This window comes from Rhododendron vialii, chromosome 12a (genome assembly GCF_030253575.1).
Source record: "Rhododendron vialii isolate Sample 1 chromosome 12a, ASM3025357v1".
Taxonomy (NCBI): Eukaryota; Viridiplantae; Streptophyta; class Magnoliopsida; order Ericales; family Ericaceae; genus Rhododendron; species Rhododendron vialii.
The window spans coordinates 32,566,391-32,592,681 of NC_080568.1; the positions used below are offsets into that span (position 1 = coordinate 32,566,391).

At 40.2% G+C, this 26,291-nt stretch overlaps 3 protein-coding genes across 10 annotated transcripts; 2 read left to right on the forward strand and 1 right to left on the reverse strand.

Annotated features, from left to right (window-relative positions):
• The first annotated feature begins 1,686 nt into the window (after positions 1-1,686).
• Positions 1,687-7,441, forward strand: LOC131309791 (plastidic ATP/ADP-transporter). The gene is made up of 5 exons (XM_058336400.1): positions 1,687-2,885; positions 5,128-5,382; positions 5,513-5,656; positions 6,008-6,355; positions 6,810-7,441. The coding sequence occupies exons 1-5, from the start codon at positions 2,118-2,120 to the stop codon at positions 7,173-7,175; spliced, it is 1,881 nt and encodes a 626-aa protein (XP_058192383.1). The 5' UTR covers positions 1,687-2,117; the 3' UTR covers positions 7,176-7,441.
• Positions 7,442-7,903: 462 nt separating this feature from the next.
• LOC131309790 (uncharacterized) lies at positions 7,904-12,330 on the reverse strand. Its single transcript, XM_058336399.1, has 7 exons — positions 12,081-12,330; positions 11,354-11,469; positions 11,147-11,265; positions 10,441-10,603; positions 10,121-10,347; positions 9,704-10,025; positions 7,904-9,364 (listed from the first exon to the last, which is right to left on the reverse strand). Exons 1-7 carry the CDS (start codon positions 12,237-12,239, stop codon positions 8,104-8,106), a joined length of 2,367 nt encoding a protein of 788 aa, XP_058192382.1. The 5' UTR covers positions 12,240-12,330; the 3' UTR covers positions 7,904-8,103.
• A 6,749-nt stretch (positions 12,331-19,079) lies between these two features.
• LOC131309794 (molybdate transporter 2) lies at positions 19,080-26,243 on the forward strand. Of its 8 annotated transcripts, XR_009195007.1 has the most exons (4): positions 19,098-20,598; positions 21,721-21,779; positions 24,851-24,878; positions 25,589-26,243. XR_009195007.1 is itself a non-coding variant. In XM_058336405.1 (2 exons), exon 1 carries the CDS (start codon positions 19,162-19,164, stop codon positions 20,587-20,589), a length of 1,428 nt encoding a protein of 475 aa, XP_058192388.1. In that variant the 5' UTR covers positions 19,080-19,161; the 3' UTR covers positions 20,590-20,598; positions 25,589-26,243. The 8 variants fall into 8 exon arrangements, 6 of the variants coding, with proteins under 6 accessions (XP_058192388.1, XP_058192386.1, XP_058192387.1 ...); XR_009195006.1 differs by lacking the exons at positions 21,721-21,779; positions 24,851-24,878 and adding an exon at positions 25,257-25,449; XM_058336405.1 differs by lacking the exons at positions 21,721-21,779; positions 24,851-24,878 and having other exon boundaries at positions 19,080-20,598.
• The last annotated feature ends 48 nt before the right edge of the window (positions 26,244-26,291 follow it).

Below are 26,291 nucleotides of genomic sequence, written 5' to 3' on the forward strand. Positions count from 1 at the left end.
GTCGTGAAGGTTGAAGCCCCTCCCAAAAGAACTTGAGACATAACGTAATGTTGTCTGGAGCTTGAATAATTTTTCTTCTTCCAAACCGTGAAGGCTGAAGTCCCTTTCAAAAGAACTTCAGGCATCACGTAACAGTGTCCCAGAACTTTTGAATAATTTTTCATTTTTCAGACCGTGAAGGCTGAAGCCCCTCCCAAAATGGGATGGAGAAAAGCACAAAATTGTGTGGATGGTTGAATTGCAGCAGCTTCAGAAACTCAACAGTCCTAGTTTCCATTTGCAGTGCACCTCACGTTGCTAGAATCTCTAACGTAGACGTAGAGAATCAGTATTAACTAAATATCTCAAGGAGATTTTGGTCATTTGGAAGTTTAGAGGCATTTATGGGGATGACGTTACCTCTATATCACATGAATCTCGGGAGCTTCTAAATGCACTCCTTTCCTTCTCTCCACAATCGAGCATACCTCATCAAGTGTAGTTTTCTATAGAATATGTGTGGAGATGGTTAGGATAAAAATAGAAATAAAAATGAGTGGAGATAGTTTTGTTACTCTCTTGATGAGATTTATTATTTGAGCTCTTGCTTGGAAGAGGTCGCAGCACACTCTTTAAGATAAAATACTATTACCAACACTTTGGCCGGTAAAATTTAACCCGGACTCATAAGAGTATAGACATGACTCACTTGTCTGAGAACTCACAAGTCAGCAAATACGGATTCAAGAAATTCATTACACAAGGACAATTATGTATGCGAGCCCTATATATTTCATAGAATTTTTTTTTCCCTATAGAATACTCCATCCGTCCCTTTTTTAGAGTCCAGTATTCTATTTTGGACTGTCCCTTAATAAGTGTCCATTTTGTAAAGTTAGTGGGTAAAAATTGGTGTATTGTCTATTTTATCCCTAAAAGTAGATTTTTTTTTTAAAAGTAAGTGAGTAAAAGTGTAATGATGATGGGTAAGTAGGGAAAGTGGAGGAAAAAGTTGATGTGAAAGGTATAATGATGATATCTTTTTAATAAGTTGGAATTACAAAACAGGACATTTAAAAAAGGACGGAGGGAGTAGTAGAATTGTTTTTTTCCTTTATAGGGACAACCACCCCTATTGCCCATTCCTAGCTCCATTCTTGCACAAGTGTAAGCTGGGAAAGTACTAGTTATCTCTCTTATAGTGATTATCCTAGTATATTTCTCACCGCCTTTTGTTTGTCTACACTCATGATATTTAGAGCATCTACAGCCTTCACCCATATTTTTCCTCAAATTTGATTTAAATTTTGGATAAAAATCCATTTTGGTAGACACATCTCCAACCATCAAACCCAAATTTTACACATCTCCCTCTTTCTCTCTCTCTCTAACTAGCCGTTGGAGAAATGGGTCAAAGCAAAAATTGTCTCAGATTTGGGCAAAAAATTGGGTAAAACCCAAAATGGGAAAGGGTTTGGGTCAAAGATTGGAGAGAGATTTTTCTGGTTTTTGCCCCATTTTTTAATTTGAGTCTTAAAATAGGTCAAGGCTGGAGATGCTCTTATAAACCAATTCTGGCACTACTTTTCTAGGATTTGGATTTCTAAAGGGTGCACAGAGAAGAAAGAGAGGCGTTTTTAGCAGCTCCCCATGTTTCTGTTGCAAATGTAGGTGTAGATCCTTTTGGGATACTTTCCTCTAGGATTGACTCTTTCTTTCACACATCATACACTTCCCCCATTATTCACGTTTCAAGACCTCTGTTTTAGTTTGCAAAAGTAATTTCTCGTGCTCAAAAAGTTCAACAATTGATATGCCAACTTGTTTAATCTGCAACTAAAGATTTATTGGCTTCCCCCACCTCCACTATTTATCTCTTGTGGTTTTGCCCTACCATCCATTTTTTGTATATTTTCCAAACCCTTGCCCCTCGAGGGTTTATGCTTCTCCGGTGGCATATAAAAAGATATTTGTATCTATTACCCCAATCCCCTCTGAGAAATCAATCTTCTCCCCCTCACCTTATCCCTCTTCTTCTATCCTCTCTTTCTCTCATGCTCTCCTCTTAAAAATCCAATCTTTGGGTTTCTTCAAGGTAAGGTAGAGAGAGAGAGAGAGAGAGAGAGAGAGAGAGAGAGATGGAAGCAGTTCTACAAACAAAAGGGCTTCTCTCTCTTCCTTCAAAACCCAACCCTAGGGCTTTCAACCTTCTTCCATCACAGGGGCTCAGGCATAGATTCATCACTCCCTTGAAAGCCAAACCCCTTGATGGGTTATCTCTATCTCTCAATGGGTTGTCAAGGTTCCATGGTTTTGCAACAAACCCTCATGGGGTTTTCCAAAAGAATAGAACTTTTCATATTTGCAGGGCTGAGGCGGCAGCAGCAGCTGATGGGCAGCCACTATTTGGAGAACCAGAGTCCCCCAAGTTTATGGGTATTGAAATTGTGACCCTAAAAAAGATTATTCCTCTTGGGTTGATGTTCTTTTGCATTCTCTTCAATTACACAATCCTTAGAGACACCAAAGATGTGTTGGTTGTGACAGCTAAAGGGTCTAGTGCTGAGATTATACCATTTCTGAAAACTTGGGTCAACTTGCCCATGGCTATTGGGTTTATGCTTTTATACACAAAATTGGCTAATGTGTTGTCAAAGAAAGCTCTCTTCTACACAGTTATTCTCCCATTTATTGCCTTTTTTGGGGCTTTTGGGTTTGTTCTGTATCCCCTTAGCCATTATTTCCACCCTACAGCTTTTACTGATAAGCTTCTAGCCACCCTTGGTCCCAGATTCCTTGGTCCACTTGCAATTATTAGGATCTGGAGTTTCTGTCTGTTCTATGTGATGGCTGAGCTCTGGGGTAGCGTGGTGGTTTCAGTGCTGTTTTGGGGATTTGCCAATCAGGTGATAATATGTTCTATTAAACTGTTTTCTGCTTTCTGATTTTTCCATATGCTTTGTGAGTTTTAGATTTTTTGAGTTTCAAGTTGAGTAAGAATTTGTCTATTTGATTCTTCATTTCTCAAGGAATTCTTAGTATTTTCCTGTTAACAAGTCAAACACTTCAAAGTATCTACAAAAGTTTGAAGTGCACTTTGTCACAGTTGTATGATAATCTTATGGTTGTGAAATGCTTTGTGAAGTACATAATATGCGATTGTGCTGTAGCATCTATTTTTGTTGAATTTTTCTTTTTTCGGATTGTGGTTTGGGATACTTTTTCTTGATAATTTGTTGACTGAAATGAAATGAAGGGATATTCTCTATTTGATGTGACAGATGATGTCTTGCCGGAGATGAAAGCGTTGTCATATCGATTGACTTGATACTGAAATATTACTCTATTTGGTTGATTCATGCACTTTCCTAACGTTTGTTTCAGTCAAGTAGTGGGAAATTTTTTTTCTGTTTTGTAGCTTTTATGTCTACTGTGCTTCAATTGTGATCCCCTTGCTACTGAACTGATTACGTTAACCGAATATACGCCCAGTACTGATAGTTAAGGATTATATCTTACTGTTGACTTCATCAACTTATGTGGATTGTCTTAACCTCCTATGCGATTGAAGGGCGACTTTCCCAGCACTGCAAGACAAATGACCCAGATCAAGTTATGGAGCTTCCATTGCCACCAATTTGTTTTTAACAGGTTCAGGGGGTTTTTTGTCACAAAAATGGTGGAAGTGAAACCACCTTAAAGCACTCTGATGTAAACATGTGGGACAAAGCTACCTATACTGCCAAATGTGGTGTTGCCCTATAATATTTAGCCTGTATAAGATGAATAGTTTGTTGAGCGGTTATGGTTTGTACCATGTATTTTGTTGCTTTCGCGATTGCTCTATGTTAACCTATGTAGCACCGACACTCCACTGAAGGCAATGTACCGGTGTCGGACACGGACACGCTCCCGACACATGTCCGACATATCTCCCCGAGTGTCCCTTTTTTTTTTTCCCTTCAATATTTGGGGTTTGACACTCTCCCGACACTCTTCCGACACTTTACGGACACTTTAGAGACATGTCGGGGGTAAAAATGCAATTATAAGAACTTTTAAAGTGGATCAAAGTGTACACTTTAGGGATACTCTCTTCGTTATATACACACACACATGTATAACGTGTCCCCCAATGTGTTGTGTCCCGCATTTTCTGAAAATTTGTGTGTCGGTGTCGTGTTTGTGTCCGTGCTACATAGATGTCAACTTTGAATTCTAAGCTCATCTTGTTTTATGACTCTTGTCTTTTCATTCTGATCTCATCTTGTTTTTCCCCCCTTCTCCCGTGCTTCATTTTTGGCAACTCATGACTTTTGATTACTTCCCCATACTTTTTTCCCACCATAATCGACTCTTAAACCTGAAGAAATCGAAGTAGCTGCTAGGTTTTCTGCCAAAGAGTTCTTTGCCATGCTCCACGAGGAAACATCTTGGCCATCACTTCATCATGCTTAGTAGTGTCAAACCCCATCTTTATCCTTATAGACTGCATGCTATATGAAATCACCTTATTGTTCTGGTCATGCATAAGAAAATGTGCTCCTTCCATTTGTGTCATTATGAAGTCACTTTGTCAAGCTTAGCCACTTGGCACGTGCCATATCCTGGTAAATGCATTGCTAAGTGAAATCACTTTCTTGCCGACGAAAAAGAAGAAGAAAAGAAATTGAAATCACTTTTGATTGCCTTCTTTAGGCTGTGTTTGGATTGAGGATTTATGGAGATATTTGTTGAGGATAACCGGAAAAGAAAAGTTGAGGAAAGCATACTCAATTTGTAAGGGAAATCTTGTATATTTTCTTTTTCCATCCAAAAGTTCCTCTATAAATTTTTGATTTGAGTACAGCCTTAAAGAAAGATGGGCTGAAAGAAAAATGGGCTGATGAGTTATTTAGCCCATCATGTGTATACATGCCACTTAGAATATCCTTAAATGCCTAAACTCTCAAGGATGGTAAAAAGAGCACCCTGGCTTTAATTGCTAGTTTTGACTGCTTCCATTTGACTGAGGCAGATAATGATGACAAATTTGTTGCTTAAATGCTCCTTGCGTCAATGTTTGTGAATGGTATCGATATTACCATGTTTCCCATCTCAAATGTACTGGCTGGTACGGCAAATAACTCTTCCATGCTTCTTTTGCAGATTACCACAGTTGAGGAAGCTAAAAAATTCTACCCACTTTTCGGGCTTGGTGCCAATGTTGCCCTTATTTTCTCAGGTCGAACTGTGAAGTACTTCTCTAGTTTAAGACAATCTTTGGGTCCTGGAGTTGATGGTTGGGCTATGTCCTTAAAAGCAATGATGAGCATTGTCGTGGGTATGGGGTTCGCAATCTGTTTTCTGTATTGGTGGGTGAATAAGTATGTGCCTCTTCCAACCCGAAGTAAGAAGAAGAAGGTAATCCTCTTTTATGACGCTGTCTTCAAATTCTTAACTTTCCGCAGCTAAAGTGAAAAACTTAAAAATTATTTTGCAGTTAGTCAATGGGTCCATTTATGTGATGCAATTATCTATTTATTCCTTTCAGGAAAAACCGAATATGGGGACAATGGAGAGCTTGAAGTTCTTGGTTTCATCAAGATACATTAGGGATCTTGCGACTTTGGTGGTTGCCTATGGTATTAGTATTAATCTTGTTGAGGTTACATGGAAATCGAAGCTCAAAGCCCAGGTAAACTAAAGTGGGCCTCTGAATTTGTTTGCATCATACTTTGCTCTGTGTGTGTGTGTGGGTGCGTGCCACTGTGTGTTACCACGGAGCATCTGCATTTATACCTACCAAATGACGTTTTGGAACAAACATTCTGTAACATGGTACACCTTTGTTCCAAAATGGTGAATTCAACGATCTAAAGTGGTCCCTAAATCTTTTTCCCATCATCAAATGCACTATAGAAATAAAGAGAGACTGTGTTTCAGCAAAAGGGAAAAGGTCAAAGCACGGTCACTATGTTCCCCTTACCGTTTAAAACCTTGTTCCATGTAACATAGCTCTAAGTTGCTTTCACTCTGAACTATGCAGTTTCCAAGCCCAAATGAGTACTCTTCCTTCATGGGTGACTTCTCAACTGCAACTGGGGTAACAACTTTCACGATGATGCTTCTAAGCCAATGGATATTTAACAAATATGGTTGGGGAGTTGCAGCCAAGATCACACCCACGGTCCTGCTTCTGACCGGAGTTGGCTTCTTTTCACTAATATTGTTTGGTGGTCCAGTTGCACCTGTGATTGCAAAGTTTGGGATGACTCCACTTCTAGCAGCCGTATATGTTGGTGCACTGCAAAATATTTTCAGCAAAAGCGCCAAGTACAGCTTGTTTGATCCTTGCAAAGAAATGGCCTATATTCCTTTAGATGAGGAAACCAAGGTTTGATGCTTTACTCACTACATCACCTTTTTCCCGTATTAGGAATCTGAATGTTGAATCATCGGTATATCTAGTGGAAATTTTGTAAGAACTCCAAAAGTAGCTTGAGCTCAAAAGCAGGGCATGCTTGGTATAATTTTCGCTTTGTGTTTTTAGGAAAATGCAGCACAAAATAGTATTTGGAATAATTTCCTAAACACAATCCATTTTCCAGAGAACACCAAAATGACATTTCCCCCTTCTCGAAAGCCGTTTGGCACAGAGAACAAAACAATATGAAAACGATGAGTGTCCTTTAGTTTCCATTGTACAAAAGCGAAGAGCTGGTATTTCTTAGATCTCAATATAGTATCGAACCTAGACATGAATATGCTTCAACTTTTTGTAAGAGCAGGTGATTCATTTTCATTGTCGATTTGAACCGTACTCCATTTTTTTTTTTTTAATGCATTAGGTGAAAGGAAAGGCTGCCATTGATGTGGTCTGCAACCCACTGGGGAAGTCAGGAGGAGCTTTGATCCAGCAATTCATGATCTTAACTTTCGGGTCGCTGGCGAACTCAACCCCTTACCTTGGGGGCATACTTTTAGTGATTGTGCTTGCATGGTTAGGTGCAGCCAAGTCTTTGGACACCCAATTTACTGCTTTGCGTCAAGAGGAAGAGCTTGAGAAGGAGATGGAACGAGCGGCCGTGAAAATCCCAGTTTTGGCTGAGGAAAAGGAAGGTGGGAACGGATCTTTTGTGGGTGGGCCCGCGCTGAATCCAACTGGAGGTGACTCGACAAGCGGTTCATCAACCTCAAGGCCTCACAATCTTTGAAAAGATTCATTCATTACTTCAAGGAACAACAGATGCCAGAAAAAGATGTTGAGAAGTCTTGTTAGTTGCTTTGCTGCTTGTAGGATTTTACTTCATTTAGACATAATTAGAATCTCATTGGTTGTATTGGACAAAGGCAGGTATTTCACGTCTTTTTAATAGAAAACTGAGATTAAATTATGTCCTAAAGCTTGTGTCACTTCGTTTGTTTAGTAACTTAGTTGTAAGAATTGGATTTTTGTTGAATCTTAGCATCTCTTTGAGTGTGGGTTTGGTTGCCTGTGGACTTGGTGTTGCTCTCAATAATGTTTAAACTTTGAACTCTAAAATTCGGGATACAGGCGACTTGCGTAAAAGATCCAAACAATCAAGGGTACAATCTTGGTGGGGTAGTTGGTGAAGCAGCTTATTTTAACTGTCCGTCTTTGTCCCACGCAGTTGCAGGGTAAAATCTATTTGCGCTAGTAGTCTTGTGAATCAAATGTCGTGCGATCAATGCCCCCTCATCCATCCTTTTCCTCGGCAGAAAAAGGGGTAAAGATACGGTCTATGATTTTTCTCCAAAAGTTTCGCTCGAAATTGAAAAATTTAGTGAATAGTCCACGTAAAATAGCTGCTCCCTCCATAGTGGACCTATTTAGACATTCCAACAAGTTTTCACACAATGCAGGAGGGAGAAATTAGAATTTGCTGTATGCTGAAAACAATAGCAGAAAACCCATGGGCCAGGATCAAATAACTAGCTGTTATTGCATATCTAGTACACAAACGAAGCTCTTATAATACACAAATCACGCCCAGAAAACCTAAATCTCACACAATTATTCAGCTGAAATAGCTGTAAACTAACACTCTCTAAACCAAATATGATCATAAAAATGAAGATATTGGGTATAAACAAAATCATACGACAAGCTGTAGCTAAAGTTCATATCTTGACTGCTTTCTTAATAGTCTTGATGGATGACCTAATGAAGTTATTTCCCGCTGCAAGATCCTCATCACAGTCCTCATCACCAATTACTGACGGCTTCTTGCTAATGCAATCCACTCCCTTTCTCATACCTAGAATCAAAGACGGAGAAGAAGGGATTCGCCTAAACGCCCTAAAACTGTCGGACCTCGCAAGCCCTTTTTCCTTCGCATTCCTCTCCTTTTTCTCTTGCACTTCAAAACTGGTCCTACTTTCTTCTCCTCCTTTTTCCTTCCCATCCCTCTCCTTTTTCTCAGGCACTTCAAAGCTGCTCCTTCTTTCTTCTTCTCTTCCTTTACCAGCAATACCCAACTCTTCATTCACTTTGCTTTTCTCTTTCAATATTTTGTAAGGAGGGGTTTTAATGGGTGTAGTTCTATCTTCAAAGTGAACTCTCTTCTCTTCACTTTTCCCTCTATCTTGTTTTTCATCCTGTTTCAAAGCTACAACCTTAATGTCTGGCGGTGGGTATTTGAGATTTAGCTTTCTGATTATTTCGTCAGTCTTGCTGTTGTCATTGTCATCGAAATGTTGAGGATTTTCATCAGTATCTCCTTCCGGAGTATTCTCCTCCCACAACATCTGAATCCACTTCTCTATATTGCCTTTTCCGCGCTGCCTTCTGCTCTCTTCATCCTCCTCTCTTTCAGATTCACGGGTGCCTGGAAATTGAAGTCTCAGTATCTCCCTCTGCTCTCCTGTTTTTAGCTCTTGAATTTTGGCCTCATTTTCCTCCTCTGCAGCAACTATGCCTTTGCCACATTCATTGCCAATTTCATCCTGTTTTTGCTCTTCATTTGCTGATAACCCTGCTTCTGATAATTTCTGCTCCTCTTCCAAAAACACCCTAAGTTCCTTGTGCAAAGAGGTCCTTGACTTGTTTCCCGGCAAATAAATGAGTGCCCTTTCGTGTCTCTCTTCCATGAAAGCATCAGTGATTTCCTTCTGTAAATGTGTCCTTGGTTTGCTTACTGGTAAGTACAAAACATTTGTCTCGTCATCTTTCTCGTCAAGTGCTATATCGTCCATTCTTGATCTCTTCCTCGCATGCTCCCCTCCTGGCCTTACCAGTTTCTCTAGCTCATCTCTTTGTTTGAACTTTCTGTGGAGTTCTTTCTCTGACGAATCGCAAATTGCTTTCTGAGCTTCGAGTCTTGCCATTAGGGCATTAGCTGCTGCCTGGTTCAACCTCAACTGTTCCTTGTAAATGACACTCCTACAGATAAAGAGAGGGAAACAAGATTTTATCAATTATCATCAACCGAACTATTGTCACTCTTAAGATGAATAGAATCCGATATAATGGTAGAGGCAAATAGATAGAGCTATTACATTGTCATCTAAATTGATGAACATAATCTATGTATAGACAGGCTCATAAAACAAACAAAAGTAAATAAGACCAATACAAGGGGAGAAAATAACATAGTATGACCTGAATCACAAGGGTAAAGTAACTGTTATTATTGCCCAATGGTATTACGGAGTCAGTACGATATCATGTAGTGATTATGATGAAGAATTACAAATTATGAATAGGTGTTTGTATCCTTACTGGTGCATGGCATCGCGAATCATCTTCTCCAGCATTGCCCTATACGAAGACTGTGCCTCAGCCAGCCGACGACACTTTTCAGCCCTACGTCTTCGTTTTATGAGCACCAACTCTAGCTCTTGTATGGAAACTTTCTCCTCTTCAGTCTTTTGCTTCAGTTCATTCACTTCATCATCCAATTTCTGAATTTCTCCATGCATCTTTCCACTTTCTTCTCTCTGCCTCAAAGAATCTCTGGCCATGACAATGGCCTGATATGGGTTGGAAACCATGTCCGGGTTCTCATTCTCTTTCAACGAACTTGTTTTCGATTTCCTCACAGCTGCCACAAGCAAATGAAATTTAAATTAGTCTTCTAGCTAGTTACCTCCAAATTGAATATTGAAGTCCAAGTATTTGATCTCCCTTTTTTCTTACCAACTATGGGGGAATTTGACCTTGGTCTTCTATTGACATCAAGGGATTTCAGAACTGATGAAGCCTCATAAGATTCTCTCCTAGATAAAACAATAGCAGCTGGGGCAAGTCCTATTTTTTCTTTTGACTCAATATAATGTTGTGGGAACATATGTGAGTCCACTGTCAGTGAAGCATTTAGTTCTTCGCTTTCTCCCTCGGAAAACAACATAGAAAATGCCCTATGCCTGCCAAAATTGTGGAAACCATTTATGACCAGTTTGGTCTATTGGAACAAAAAATCCTAGGAAAGCAGAAACCGGAAAATAAAGAGGTCCCACCTGAAATCAGAGTTTGAAGAAGCAAAGATTGACAAGAACTGGTTTATGGAGATACCCAATTGAAGATCCCACCAGGGAATGAGAAATTCAAGCTTGTTAAGCTTCTTCTTGCATACTTGCCACTGTAGTATCCTTAGATTGCTTGGAACTGTTAATCCTCCTCCTGCATAAAACCGAAACCCATATGTTTGTTAGGAATTTGTGGAATTCTAACACAGGATCTTGTGACACGAATGCAGAAACTAAATGACGTCCAAAAAAGATTGTCGGTATGAATAACGAGGACTTAAAAACGTTAATTTTGTTTATACAATAACATTGACATCAATGTAGTTGTTTCATTATGATGAAATGAACAACAAAATTACATTGGAATTGCCTTCTTATCAACATAATATAACTAAGGCTACAAGTTTGTGAAAAATACCAAAAATGCCTTTAACATAAGTTGCGGCTTAGTGTGAAGTAGTATCACCATGTACTATAATTCATAACACAGCTTTCACAAGTAGATAGCTCGAATTGATATGGCTCTAGAAGTAAGTACAAAAATACCAAAAGTGCCCATAATATAACTTGAATCTGCGAGAACATGACTTAGTGTACAATAGTAGTATCATGATATTCATAACAATGTTTTCACAAGTAGTTAAACAGCTACAATTGATAAAAGATCTACTACATATGTGAAGCAATAGATGATTACTTGAGCAAGGAAACCAATGATCAATGTCCCAAGCAAGAGGCGAAGCTGAATCAGCATGGTAATAGAGGACATTGCCATACGGGTCAACCCGAAAAGTTGCAGGGTCGAATCCAGCATTCCTAACACATTTCAAACAGGAAACAAGAGTTAGAAACCCAAATTTTTATAACTTTGAGAGAGCTCAAGAGTATAGTTCAGTGGGTTTACCCAAGGTGGTTAAGTTGCTTCCACAGAAGACTGACAAAAATCTTGGGCTTGGCAGTGGGTTTTGCTTTCGGGTCAATAATCGGGAACATCTCCTCGAGTTCTCCCACTCTCGTAGCCTATAATCACATAATTACACAACTATAAACATGTAAACAACAAATTTTCTGATTTGGAAGGAAACTGGGCTCCTTACCAGGATCAACATGAAATGCATTAATTAAGACTAATAATTCATCACTTTCCAACGCAGAAAATGCTCCAGAAGTTCGGATACACAAGGGTTCGGAGTCATTCTATGTATGTGGGTCCATGTGAATCATGTAGGACGCACAAGTGCATTGGGCGTATCTGGACACATGTTTTCAGGATCTCTTCCAACTCACCTATCTTGCAATTAGAGTTATATACCTCCCAACTCAAGGAAAACCCAGAATGAATTCCAAATTGACGTTTCAAAACTCGAATTTGAGCAAACCCCAATTTACCTCCAAGTTAAGGTTTGAACTAATAATTCAAAAAAACCTCAAAATTGACAAACTTTTTCACACTGAACTTACAATTTTCATTAAAACATAGTCGTAAAAAGGATTGATCATAGTTTTCCAAGAGCGGATCCAATCAAAATGGTAGCTTTGCAACACAATTCGTAACTTTCTTGTACTTTCTTACTAGGCAAATAGCTGGGTAGTAGTAAATCAAACAAGGGTCTTCTTCTTCTTGTTATTACCTCGTTCTGTTGGAGAGCATAGGGAGTGAAAGTGAAAGGAGGGCCATGGATGTACGGACCGAAACCCCGATCTCTACAGAGCTTCCCATAGGCTTTTGGGTACCCGAGTCCTTCGTCAATTGCCATCTCTTCTTCTGTAAACAGAAGATCAGCCGCCATTGTCGTGTTAATTTCTTCTTCTTCTTCTTCAGACAGAGAGAGAGTGAGAGTGAGGGTGAGAGTATGGGGAAAACTAAGAGCTGAGAGAAGTAATTTGTTGAGGAAGAGACCAACGGTCGACTTAATTTTAAACTAAAAATTAATGTGCCAGGCTTGCAAACGGTGTGGTGCGTAACGGCTAGATAAGCTGGTCCTACAACCTTAAAATTTCTCAACGGCGTAAGTACCATTTCAGGTTTATTTTGTTTGGTAAAAGACAAGTTTGCCCTTCATTAGTTTAAGGGGACGTTTCCTCTAAGTTAAGAACAAGTTGTCCAAAAATGTCAAAAAGTTGTCCAAAAATGTCAAGTTGTTTCGCCTAACCCATAAATTGTAGATGGTATGGATGGGCCAAAGAGAAAAATGATGAGGAAGAAGTTGTGAATTAGTGCGAGCAACATGACAAAATGCAATAATTTGTACTTCAAAATTTTTAGTCGAAACGTGACTGTATATACAAGTGGAGAAATTTTTGGGTGCAAATAGGGTACTGTTGATGTGGTAGTTGTGCACAACATTTGAATCGTCCAAACATATAATCGACGGCTCGGATTGAATGGTATCGAACAAATTTAAAAAAAAGAAAAAGAAAATGAAAAGAGTGTTTTAATCCGAGCCATCGGTTGCATTGTTTGGACGGCAGGATGTGTTGACGTGGTACCCGATTTGCAAAATAAAATTCTCATACAAGTGAATTTAGAAGGAAGTGAGGATAGTTTCGTAAAGGGAGGGGTGGAGCACGTTAGACCTAGTCAAACAGATCATAACTACGAGCACCAATGATTTATATCATCATTCTGAATTTGAAAATGAAATAATCACAGGTAGAAAGCTATAATAAAGTACCTTTTTAGCTTTAACATCTGCACCAACGGATTGCTGTTTGACTTCGCGTTGCAAAAATAAGCAATGCTCTAAAACAACTATATTTCGTGCGCAAATCAGTAAGAAAAATCAAATGTTTTCCCCAAAATTAGGCCCCGTTCCGGAACGCGAAATAAGTACTTATTTTTTAAGAAGGCAATTTCAAGTTTAAAAATAATGGGCTTATTGAAATATAAAAATATGCAATATGAATCTTGTTTGAAAGATCTCAATGAGATCTTTAATACGGTGTAAAAAAAATTGAAAATTTATTTTTCATTTACATTATTTTTTAGTTTGAAAATGTGAAATAAGTACTTATTTTTTAAAAAGGTGTTCTGGAACGGGCTCTAATCTAGTTGCGGTTCTGATAACATTTTATGCTAATGGGCGGTGTATACTATTTTTTTCCACTTTTCTCCACAAAACTTTTTCACGTACTTGAGGTTTAAAGATTTTAAAATTAATCGAGTTACACGTAATCCGTCCCACTTTGTTCCGCCTGTTTCTTTTTTGGAACATCCCAAAAGATTGTCTATATCTCATAATCTATAATGTTTTTTATGATTTTGAAAACTTTGTTTAATAAAATAAATTGAGATCTATCAAACAAGATCCATATTGAATATATAAAATATTATAAATTGTGAGATATAGACAATTTTTTGGGACATCCAAAAAAGAAAACATGCGAAACAAAGTGGGACGGAGGGAGTATGAGATTCCCAATTATAAATTGGAAAATGAAAGCCCTACGTACCGAATACCCTGTTCAACGTCCGCACAACATTCACCCATCTATGGTGCTCTAATGCATCACATATGTTTTGGTTGGCATTCACTGGTACCACTAGACATAATTGTTAAAAACTTATGATACATAATACGTATCTTACGATTTGTATCGTTTCCTTTAAAAAATGATATATATCCATCTTGTATCTTATTTGAATAGAAATCATACGATACGACCACGTATCCTATGATTTATACAAGTATTCTAATTCGGTACATATCCTACGATTACTTATTGGGAAAAAGTCGAACCTTATTTCAAGAAGCGAAACCTTAAATGCATTAATTTAAATCGTTTGATCTACTTATGACATCTTTCTAACCATATGACATATTTCAAACCATTTGATAGATATTCAATCTCAATGTAGGGCTTGTATAAAAGAAAGAACTATACTTCAATTGTGTTGCCAAACTTTTCTTTCCCTGACAAAGGCAACATAAAGCCTTAAGCTTCGTTCAGTCGTCGGGAATGTTGTGTGGGAAACTGGTTCCCAAGAAAAGTGACGTGAGGTGAAGTAAAGGAAAATGAAATTTATTTTCCTGTGTGTTCTCTTGACAGAAATCTTGCAGAAAAATAAGAATTACTTCATTTTGGCAAGACATATTTTGCAGGAAAGTATTTCCCAACGGAAAAGTTGGACTTGTGAATCTTACAACTTTCCTAGTATTTGAACACACGAAAAACTTAAGAAAGTTGATTTTTCCATTCTTTCTCATACTTTTCATGCAACTGAACGAGTTCTTAATGTAATAGGCCCCAGTTGAGAGAGTTGAAATTTTGCATCTTAAAAAACTTTTTGTTAAATGGAAGCATAGTTTGTTGGTGTTATTAGGTATATCTACTTTTTAACTGTATATTAATTATTATTAGCATTGTTGAAACATAAACTAAATTTAGTATTTTGGCTCCAATTGACAAAACCCAAAGATGAAAGATATTATTGAAAAAGATATAAATATCTAGTTTTTAGAAATTCTAATAGCTCTAGGATATCCTTGTGAAATATCTAGAGTTCTTTTGTGAGAATTAGTCACATGTAATTCTAGAAATATCTTTTGTACTAGAGTCTTCCATGGAGTAGTATAAATAAAGATGTGTTCTAGCTATTTTATACCAAGCCAAAAAAAAGTTTGAGTTCAAGTGTACTACAAATACTTTCATTTCCCACTCATACACCATACGTATCCCGATTTGAAAACACTACCACTAGACAAAGTCTTTGAAAACACTACCACTAGACAAAGTCTCGTGAGAGGACGTTCATAACTTACACCAATGGCTTGACACCAAACATAAATCTATGTGAGAATGTTCTCCATTTCAACTATTTCAGTGCCTTTTAAATTCTCTCTTGTTTTTTCCCCTCCCTTCCTTGCCTTCAAATGCCTCTCTCTCACAAATGCCTACTCTTATTTATGCAAAAAACAGCAAATGCCTACTCTTATTTATGCAAAAAACAGTAATGACTTTGAGGGGTGGGTGAGTTGGGGTTTAATAAGTGTTGTGGGATGTCTGGTGGGTGAGTTGGGGTTTAATAAGTATTGTGGGATGTCTGGTGTTAGAGAAAGTGAGAGATGCGACTAACGGAAATGTTTAATTCATAAATCTAGGAAAGCTAAGATTGTAAAAACACGGTTTATGCCATGGAGATGCAGAAGAAAAGGTAAATTTACATTCTATTGATATTTGAGGTTCAGACGTGAAGGCAATATTTGAGGTTCAGACGTGAAGGCGATATTTGATTAAAATGGATGGACAATATTCCTCATTCAACATAACTTCTCAATTTCAAATAGGTTATACGCGGAAGTGGGGCTCTTGTTTCTGGTGGCATGCTATTTTCTACAAACTGTTGCATTGACACTTCCAAAAGGCCAATCCCTGTAACTTTTGAAGTAAATATCCCCATTGCTGACCGAGCATAGCGAACTGGTATGGTCTGTGATGTATATGTTTAATGAATCTGTGTGTAACTTTTGAAGTAAATATCCCCATTGCTGACCGAGCATAGCGAACTGGTATGGTCTGTGATGTATATGTTTAATGAATCTGTGTGCGGTCATGTGCTTCCAGGTGCATGCTTAGATCGAGTAATGCAATTTATGCTTGGATCGAGTAATGCATTTTATTTTTCTTGGTACCCGGTGTCTTTTTGTGGTATATGTGGTTCCCCATCGAATTAATATTGACTTTGTCTTCTACGTCGTCTTTTTTTTTTTTTTTGGGTCAAACAAAAGAAAGATTTCATACCCTCATCTATCTCTTGTTTCCAGTGACCGCCATTTCATACCATCTTTTGTTTGAAACTATTTAATTACGTCTGAATTGCATTTCCCGGTGGGGCGGGTTCACCGTCTGTTGAAGGAAAGGGCGTCTGCCTATGGAAGGGTGGGAGCAACAGCTGTTGTATATACAGCAGCTATATTGGAGTATTTGACTGCAGAGGTGCTGGAATTAGCAGGAAATGCGAGCAAGGATCTGAAGGTAAAACATATAACCCCGAGGCACTTGCAACTTGCGATTCGTGGAGATGAATAACTTGACACCCTAATCAAGGGCACCATTGCCGGTGGTGGCGTTATCTCGCATATCCACAAGTCACTCATCAACAAGTCATCTAAGGAGTAGTTCTTTATATGTTTTCTTGGATTGTCAATCTGTGCTATTAAAACTTGGAAGAGAATGTGTGAGGAAACAAAAACACCTAGAAAACCAATGTTAGGAGGCTGTTCTGCTCTTTGTTTATGTTTCTCCCTTCTTGCTGTGATTCTGCATATCGGTTGTGAAGAAGCTCTGTTTCGTACCATATTCTCATTTCCTGATCTAATTCTATTGCATAAAATGTGTGCTTCGACTTGATGGTCTCTACAGATTATTACTATTTAGATTGAGAAGTTTAAGTAGTTCGGAAACATGCCCCACCAAAATTGTTCGACCATGCATTTATCTTGTCAGGATGAAAGCGCACAAGGTGTGCATAAGACTACTCACTATTGGCTATTGGTTGGGCACACCATGTGGACCTTGTTCCGGAAGACCAAAAATGTTTGAACTTTTTGGTATACTTATGAAAGGCAAGATTATTAAGGCCTTCAAGTGAAAAAGAGCTTGCTGAGAAAGGAAGAAATGTCCTTGCAGATGTGGATGTGAACTTGCTAAGAAAGGAAAGAACGTCTTTGCAGATGTGGATGAGTTCATAGTTGAACATCAGTGGAGAGATGAGATAAAGTGACATTTATACGATCATGTTTTTGATGGCTATGCCAACCAAGATGATGTGTATTTGACGACACAAAGGCAAGCTAAAATCATCTTGTAAATCCTACTATTTTTGTAGTTTATATGGTTAACTCATTTGTTTTTCCTTATCGTATGATTTTCTCATTTTCTTTCTGAATTTTACATGCAGTATTTGGTGCAATCTACTGTGAATGGATACACATATTTGCATACGGCCAAACTGGTTCTAGAAAGAATTTCACAATTTATGGCTTTGATGAGAAGAATCTTGACTTTCACCACGGGCTATTTTAGAACTTTTTGAAATTCTGAAGCGTAACTTTAACAAGTTCTCATTCTCTTTAAAAATAAGAGCGGTAGGACAAGACTCTCACGGAATTAATAAAAAATTGTGTTTTATAACTTTTTCCCTCAAAAAAACCAAACTGTTTTTAGCATTATCAATTTCCTTAATTCAGGCAGCACTATAGAAAGGCACTTTGAGTTAGGCACTTTGATAACTCAATTTCTTTGATAGGCATAAACACATAGATGGGAGAATTATATATATGTGTTGATGTAAATTTGATTAGTTGTAGCTTAATTGGTGTAAGTTTCTCATTGCAAGAGGTCTCATCCAAACAAAACGACAACCCAATAGTCAGTCCAAGAGAGATTAGAGACGTGCAGGTTTCGTTGAATGTTAGTTGGACTAGGACGTACAAAATTACTTCAGTCACTTCACAGAAAAAATCCAAACACAATTGTCCAATTGTTTGGAACTCGACTCCAGTTTTAGGATGTGAGTTTATTTCGTCTCAAATGGAGATTAAAATCGTTGATACTGTTGAACTGGTAAATAAAGATAATTTCGTTATGAACGTCCAATCGGATTATTTTTTGAAACGAATAATTTGATCGGACAATGAAAACTATATAAACGTCTTATAGTTTGAAAGACAAAATGAACGGTGGAAGTTTAAAACTTGCGCATGCTTTGCTATGCGTTTAATGTTTTAAAAACATGAACTGTTGGATTACCCCATTCAATTGAGATAACTTAAGGAACCTATCTTCTTCGTGAGACACACGCCATATTTCGATCACCTACAACGACTTACAACTCAAAGCTCAACCAAACTTAAAAGATAGGGACTGAAGCCTGGTTCACGGGTCCGAGTACCAGACCAATCCCCTTTAATATGAGCTTTCCATGGTTTGTTTCGAACCCGAAAAGTGATCGGAATTGCATGCTGCTATGTTTGGACGAGTTCTTGAAGAAGTTTTTTAAGAAATTTTTTATGAGAGTAATGATTGGAAGCAAGGGCAATGAGTGAAGAGAAATAAAGAGAAAAATAATTGGAGACAGGGGTAATGAGTGAAGAGTAATGATTGAAAATAGGGATAATGAGTGTGTTTAGAGTTCAAAAAAAATTTCCAAAACCTGATGAGAAGAGCTCCTATGCCAAAAATCAATTGGATCGACGTATCTTATCAAATACGTAAATAATTACTTGTAATACTATTTTTTTCGTCTAAAAAGGGAAGAATTTTTTAGAACCGAGCGGGTATCACGTGGTGCTCGCTCAGCACATCCAGACCGTCCATTGCAGTTTTTGACAACTCAAATTTGAAGAGAGAAAAATAAGAGAGAGCGATGGGGTGAGAGGAGAGAGAGGGCCGTCCAAAAGTACAAATGACAACTCGAATATGCTGAGCGGACACCATGTGAGATATACCCACTCAACACCAAAAAATTTCTCCTAAAAAAAAGACCTGGGAGGCATTCCAAATTGTATTGGAGACAATCGGACCAAGACCATAACAAATCGGGGAAATTATTACTTGCTCCTTAAAGTACCGTAACGTTTGCTTTGATGGTCTTTTCCATCACATACTTGCGTGGGTTCTACGTAGAAAATACTCCACCAGAGAAAATCAAAAATCACTCCACTCACTCACTCATTGGTTGTCTTGGGTGGAGTGTCCAATCAGCCAACCATGGAAGAGGAACAACAGCCAACCAATCCCACGACCCCTCTCCTCCACCACCCCACCACCCGGTGGCACCACCGCCTCCTCGGCCTCAAAACCCCCCTCTCCTCCGAACTCGCCGGCTCCGTCGGCGACCTCGGCACCTTCATCCCCATCGTCCTCTCCCTCACCCTCGTCTCCCACCTCGACCTCTCCACCACCCTCCTCTTCACCTCCCTCTACAACATCACCACCGGCCTCCTCTTCGATATCCCCATGCCCGTCCAGCCCATGAAGTCCATCGCAGCCGCCGCCCTCTCCTCCTCCCCACCCCTCACCGTCCCCCAAATCTCCGCCGCCGGCATCTCCACCGCCGCCGTCCTCTTCCTCCTCGGCGCCACCGGCCTCATGTCCTTCCTCTACAGGTTCATCCCCCTCCCCGTCGTCCGCGGCGTCCAGCTCTCTCAAGGCCTCTCCTTCGCCTTCACCGCCGTCAAGTACATCCAATTCAACCAGGATTTCGCTAAAGGGAAATCCGGGTCCACTCGGTCCTGGCTCGGACTCGACGGGCTCGTGATCGCCTCTCTGTCTTTACTCTTCCTTATCTTTTGTACCGGGTCAGGCGACGCACAGGCCAGCTTACACGCATCTGGAGACACTGAGGACATTGAACAATCTCAATCTCAATCCCAACGTCGCGTTCGAAAAAGATTGAGGGTTTTATCGGCGATTCCTGCCGCGCTGATCGTGTTCCTAATAGGAATTATTGTTTGTTTTATTCGGGATCCATCGATCTTTAAGGATCTCAAATTGGGTCCCTCGAAAATTCAATTTGTGAAGTTCACGTGGGAGGATTGGAAGGTTGGGTTTGTTAAAGCGGCTATACCTCAAATACCGTTGTCTATACTGAACTCTGTGATTGCTGTTTGTAAGTTGTCCGGTGATCTGTTTCCTGAAAAGGAAGTATCGGTGACGGCGGTTTCGATGAGTGTGGGGGTGATGAATTTGGTCGGGTGCTGGTTCGGCGCAATGCCGGTGTGCCACGGCGCCGGTGGGTTGGCGGGGCAGTACCGGTTCGGCGGCCGGAGCGGCTTGTCGGTGGTGTTTCTGGGGGTTGGGAAGTTGGTGCTTGGGTTGGTTTTGGGGAACTCGTTTGGGAGGATATTGGGTCAGTTCCCGATAGGGATTCTTGGGGTGCTGTTGCTGTTTGCTGGGATTGAGTTGGCTATGGCCTCAAGGGATATGAACACTAAGGAGGAGTCGTTTGTGATGCTTGTCTGTGCTGCTGTTTCACTCACTGGTTCTAGTGCTGCTTTGGGATTTGGGTGTGGGATTGTGCTGTTTCTGCTCCTGAAAATGAGGCAAATGGAATGGACTAGTTGTGTTGGGTTTTCTGAATGTAACTTCAAATCTTCTCTTCATGAAGCTGGTCAGTTTCAGCCCTTGGAATCTTAGGGAGTGTAGGTATTGTCATTGGTTCTCTCTGATTATTCAGCATAATTTGTGTACTGTTGTTATTGATTTTAGCATATGCTATCTCATAAAGTTGCATAGAATGGTAGTTGGTGTATAATTATTTTGTACAAAGAGTTGAAATTGATGCAAATCAATGGAAGTAGCTATCTTTCGTTTTTGGAGTTAATTTTAAGTAGCTATCTCATTCTTTCTGCTTGATTATGTCTGATCTAGGGCTAAATGAAACGCGGATTGTTCCCGTATGAGTATGAGGAACGAGGACGTGGCGCGCCATATGCATTAAATGTACGATAGGGGTAGACTCCTATATTTTATTAAGCTAAAATGTGTTTCGTGCACACGATGAACAACTGGTAAACATCTTATTTTTCAAATTACTCATGTAAGTAAGACACCTTTGTCGGAGTATTTTGACGAATTCTTTTACATTGTCTTTCAAAGGTACGATCTGTCTAGATTTTATTGGAATGAATGGGAAAATCATTGGGATCGCTTTGAATCGTTAAGTTCATTGTCTCGGAACAAAACGGTATGGTACCATGTTTCGAAACATGCATTCCAATAATTAAATCGTTAGGTATTACCTTCTTCTGGTAACATGGGTCTAATCGTGTGCTTCTTAAATTGTACGAGAGCTATTATATGCACATGAAACTCTAAAAGTAGTTTAAAAGACTGTTGAACAAGGAATCGGCTTCTCTGGAATAGAAAGAAACCACAATTAGTTATCAACTTTGCTATAGTTGTCTATCTGGTTGTCTGCAGTGTTATAGTGCCGAAGTTATTACCTCAAGGGCTCAGTAGAATCCCAAAGAGAAAGTAATCTAAAACGTTATGTGATTCACTGACATGGTAAAGATGAAACAAAGAAAATGACTGGTTATAGTTTTACCAGATCCGCCATGCAAGAGTTTATGTATTTGGAGATTGCTTTGATCTTATGATCTTGGATTATGCAGCTTGGTTCCCTTCGCACTTTGCACTCCGCAATGGAGACTGCCAGACTGGTATGAATCATGACAATAATGAGATCAGGACGAACAATTTTCATTCTGTTAATTCTGGCATTCTTCATCATTTCCCTCACTACCTTAACGACTCAACTTTCAGATTTTGAACTCTCAATAGCAGATTTTGAAGATATAGATGTAACAAGTGCTAGATTATCGGCATTGTTGGATTTTACCCATTGATGAGAGGGGTCCCAATTGAAAGTGACCCAGGCCCCAAAGTCAAAGATCTTAGCCACCAACAGCTGAGATTTTAGGCGCCGGATCCCGGCGATTTTGATTCTCGCTTGACTGAGCCTTAAATGGCTTTGGACTTTTGTTTCACCTTTCTTGTATATATACATGTATGTGTAGGAGTAGAAAGGTGTGGAACTGAGAGAGAGATCAGAGAGAACTAGAGTTGTCTGAGAGAGGGTTTTCATGATTTGTATTTGAGTCAATTAATACAAAGTCGGAGTTTTTTCCTCTCATAAATTGTGTGTGACTCCCATAAAGCACAACAATTGGTATCAGAGCGTAGTTGTGAGGGTTGAGTCGCCGGAAAAAATGGTTTTTGGTCCTCTGTTCAGTTCGGTCAGATTTTGAAAGTGGTCAAAACTTGTTTTTGATCACGGTGGTGTGTTCGCACGGAGAATACGATCACAACGGTGCTTATCCGACTTTGAACGGCCACGGGAAAAGAGTTCACGCGCTGTTTGACGCCTGCGCTTGTCGGAAAGTGAGATCCAGTCTCACGGTGTGTTGCACGTGATTGCTGGAGGAAGGTGGTGAGTGGGCTGACGCGAGCGTGTCGAACACGCATAAGAGCTTCTGTCCGAAGTGGGAACAGTCCCAGTCAAAGAAGTTCCTTCGCAGTCAAAGCATAGTTTGCCTAGTCAACAATGAATATTCAAGTGCAATATTCCAGTTTTGTGTTTCGCGATTTTCGAGCGGTCTGAACTCCAATTTTCGCATGTGAGTAGTCGATTTTCAACTATTTCGACGTTCCAAAATCAACAGTGTGCTCCGTTTTTTTAAAGATTCGATCCCGACATTGCTGGTGTGCATGTTGTATAGCCCGACGAGGTTATATTTGGTGGTCGTGAGTCAACCATGAGCCCGAAGGCCCATTGTTTCTATGATTTCATGCTTGGAGGTGAGCTCACTAAGATGGCGGAGGTTGGTACCAGCTCCATGATTTTGTTAACGGCAACCAATTACGCGATTTGGAAGCCGAGGATGGAGGATATGCTGTACTGCAAAGATTTGTTTGACCCTTTGGAGCTAAAAGGGGTCAAACCAGCAGAAACGAAGGCAGATGATTGGAAGAAACTCAATTGGAAAATGATTGGGTTGATCAGACAGTGTGTTGGACATGAGGTATTTCACCACATAGCCCGGGAGACCGATGCCTACGATCTTTGGATGAAGATGGAGGCAGTGTACCAGTCAAAGACATCGCGAAACAAGGCATTATTGATGAGGAGACTGGTGAATCTGAAACTCCGAAGTGGTAACTCCATTGCCGGACATACCAGTGAGTTTCAAAGCTTGGTGAATCAATTGGCGAGCATCGATCTAAAATTCGACGATGAAATGCAGGGCCTATTTCTACTCGGTTCCTTGCCAGATGACTGGGATACCTTGGTGGTTTCTCTCAGTAATTCCGCGCCAGACGGGAAGTTGACCATGAATGTGGTCTCGGATGCCTTGTTTAACGAGGAGGCTAGAAGGAAGGAAATGGGTACTTCTAACTACGACGGCACGCAAGCCTTAGTAGTTGACGGGAGAGGCAGATCTCAGGAAAGAGGCCATGGGAGTTCCAACCGAGGAAGATCTAGTTCGAGAGGTCGTAGATTTACCTGCTATCATTGCGGCCAGGAGGGGCATATCAGACGAAATTACCCGAAGTATAAAGCAGAGAAAGGAAAGGATACGAACCAACCAGCAGAGGCTTCAACTATTTCAGTACCTTTCAGATACGAGGATGATCTGGAAGATGCACTCATAGCAGCAACCAATACATCAGATGTAGGGGAACTAGACTGGGTGTTAGACTCAGGATGCTCAGTACACATGTGCACGGACAGGAAGAGCTTTGTGGAGTACGAGGCATGCGATGGAGGGGGTGTCAAGATGGCCAACGGAACAACTAGCAAAATTGTTGGCAAAGGGAGAGTCCGATTTCGTATGTCAGACGGAAGGAGGATGAAGCTCACAGAGGTTCGGCATGTTCCAGGACTGAGAAAGAATCTTGTTCCTCTTGGAAAGATTGATGCGAGGGGTTGCACGTTTTCGGTTGAAGGGGGTGTTCTAAAGGTTTTCAAGGAAAACCGGGAAGTGTTGCAAGCAAAGAGAGTTGGTGACCTATACAAGCTGGAGGGAGATGTTGTGACAGAAGGAGCTACTGTCAAACATGAGTTCAGCGGTACAAGATTCAAGAATAGTGGACAGGGAGCGAGACGAACGCACAGACGCACACGGAACAGGAACAGGCGCAGGAGGAGTCGTAGGGCCTAGGTCGATTCTCCAGCACAGATAGTCGGATCCAAAGGTGTGCAGGGGCTCCGAGAAGTTCACAGGGAAGCTCAGAGCAATGGGTTGAAGTCGTGTTTGAAAAGCTGTACAGCGCCAGCGACCACGACGACTAGGAGGATCTCATTTGCTCCGAATTTAATCAGTGACAGATATACCTCCGAAAAAATTCCTGCAGGATTGGGGGAGGTAGAGTCACAGGTTGCAAGGCGATGACTTTGCACGGCACCCCGTTATGGGGGCACGGGCACTCCGGTGAAGGGGTGCGGACACCTTTGGTGGAAGGTGTGGGTTTAGAATGACAAACTTTGGTTCATGGGACGCAGTTATCTGGTCGAGGGGTGGAAGATTCTCTCATTGGGTAAAAGGGGGTGATTGTTGAATTTTACCCATTGATGAGAGGGGTCCCAATTGAAAGTGACCCAGGCCCCAAAGTCAAAGATCTTAGCCACCAACAGCTGAGATTTTAGGCGCCGGATCCCGGCGATTTTGATTCTCGCTTGACTGAGCCTTAAATGGCTTTGGACTTTTGTTTCACCTTTCTTGTATATATACATGTATGTGTAGGAGTAGAAAGGTGTGGAACTGAGAGAGAGATCAGAGAGAACTAGAGTTGTCTGAGAGAGGGTTTTCATGATTTGTATTTGAGTCAATTAATACAAAGTCGGAGTTTTTTCCTCTCATAAATTGTGTGTGACTCCCATAAAGCACAACAGGCATTACGGAACATCTGCGGAACAACAAGTACTCTCTCTCTTTCTAGAAATGACATGCTAAAATCAATTTCAGGCATTGAATCCGTAACGCATTGTTTCCATTTGGGTTGTAAGTTGTTAGTATCAAACTTCCAACGATGGGGTTTCTCGAGTTCCAAACCGTTGTCTTGAGTTCCGAACTCAGGTTCTAGTGCTAGTAACCTATCTATGCAATATGAAGCATGGATACTTTCAGATACAAAACTTCAATAAGCAAGATATACCAAGTCTTCGTCAACTACTTCTATATAAGGATATCTAGTTCATTAGCTAGTTCTACCAATCACGGTGTTAAGAAACTTAAATAACTAGTTCTCCATATGAAGATATAGCAAATCTGTACTCGTGGTGTATGCTGTAATCTCAGATCAACCTGAATCAGAAACTCTTATCCATTGGAAATTGGCAATACCACTCCAACAAACCTTACCAATTTGCAAATGATTTGATCAATCATACCTCCTGCCACTTCTCTGCCTGATCGATCATCATTGCGCCAGGGACCTCTTAAACGGGCATGTCATGAGTAGCAGAGCTAAATCACTAGCAGGCTTCATGTTGTAAGTCTCCAAACTGAGAGATAACGTAGCACCAATAGCCACTAGTGCACGGGTTTAAGCTGAAACAATCGTATGTGCACGGGTTGAAGCTGAAACAATTGTATATGTCTGATACTGTCTACATGAAATTGCTGCACAGGAGTTTTCAGGCTCGCTTAGGTGAAAGGAACATTAACATTATGAGCTCCTTAATGCAGCACAAGCTTCCTGTTATAGACTTTTTCAAGAAAAACTCTAAGCCTGTACATATTCATGATTCATGCTTGTCGTGAATCCTGCCAAAGGGTATGGCTGTTTCTTTGCAATTTGAGACAAATCTGCCGAAGAGATCCACGGCATTCTTCAACGAAATGAAAGAGTTCTTTGATTCAAGTCCAAAATACTTCTGATAAGACTGATATGCTTGGCTTCGGTCAACATGGAATCCCCTCCACCTTGCTGGTTGATTACATAGGCTTTGAAATGCAGCCTCTCTTGATGCAACTCAAAGTTTCACCAACCTCTTGTGGTCTCACGGAAACAACACTTTCTGATAGAAGTTTGTGTTTTTTTGTTCACTTAATGTTTCTTTGTTACTTTTCGATTCAATCGTGGTCAGTGAAACAGGCATCTGTACTCGAACTTATTGTCAGTGTTATGTAATTTGTATGACTCCCTTGATTCATTCAGCCTCATTCCTCTTGATATCCCTGAATTATCGACTACCCCAGATGAACGATATTTGTCCGGACTGTCGTTGATGCAAATCAAGTTCAAGGTTTGGGAGATTGAAACAAGGGTGAGTGGATCGGTCATGAGCCTTGCCTTCATCTTTCTTGGTCATAGTTGTGAGCTTAGTCGCA

Bases quoted from the DNA above. Each gene is read 5' to 3' on its own strand.
- LOC131309790 (XM_058336399.1), bottom strand. From the start codon at position 12,239: ATGGCGGCTGATCTTCTGTTTACAGAAGAAGAGATGGCAATTGACGAA. The intron at 10,604-11,146 runs GTAATCATCTAT...GGTTTTATGCAG, and splicing joins TCATTGGTTTCCTTGCTCAA to GAGGAGGATTAACAGTTCCA. The intron at 10,026-10,120 runs GTAAGAAAAAAG...TGCTTGTGGCAG, and splicing joins GTCAAATTCCCCCATAGTTG to CTGTGAGGAAATCGAAAACA.
- LOC131309794 (XM_058336405.1), top strand. From the start codon at position 19,162: ATGGAAGAGGAACAACAGCCAACCAATCCCACGACCCCTCTCCTCCAC.
- LOC131309791 (XM_058336400.1), top strand. From the start codon at position 2,118: ATGGAAGCAGTTCTACAAACAAAAGGGCTTCTCTCTCTTCCTTCAAAA. The intron at 2,886-5,127 runs GTGATAATATGT...CTTCTTTTGCAG, and splicing joins TTTGGGGATTTGCCAATCAG to ATTACCACAGTTGAGGAAGC. The intron at 5,657-6,007 runs GTAAACTAAAGT...TGAACTATGCAG, and splicing joins AATCGAAGCTCAAAGCCCAG to TTTCCAAGCCCAAATGAGTA.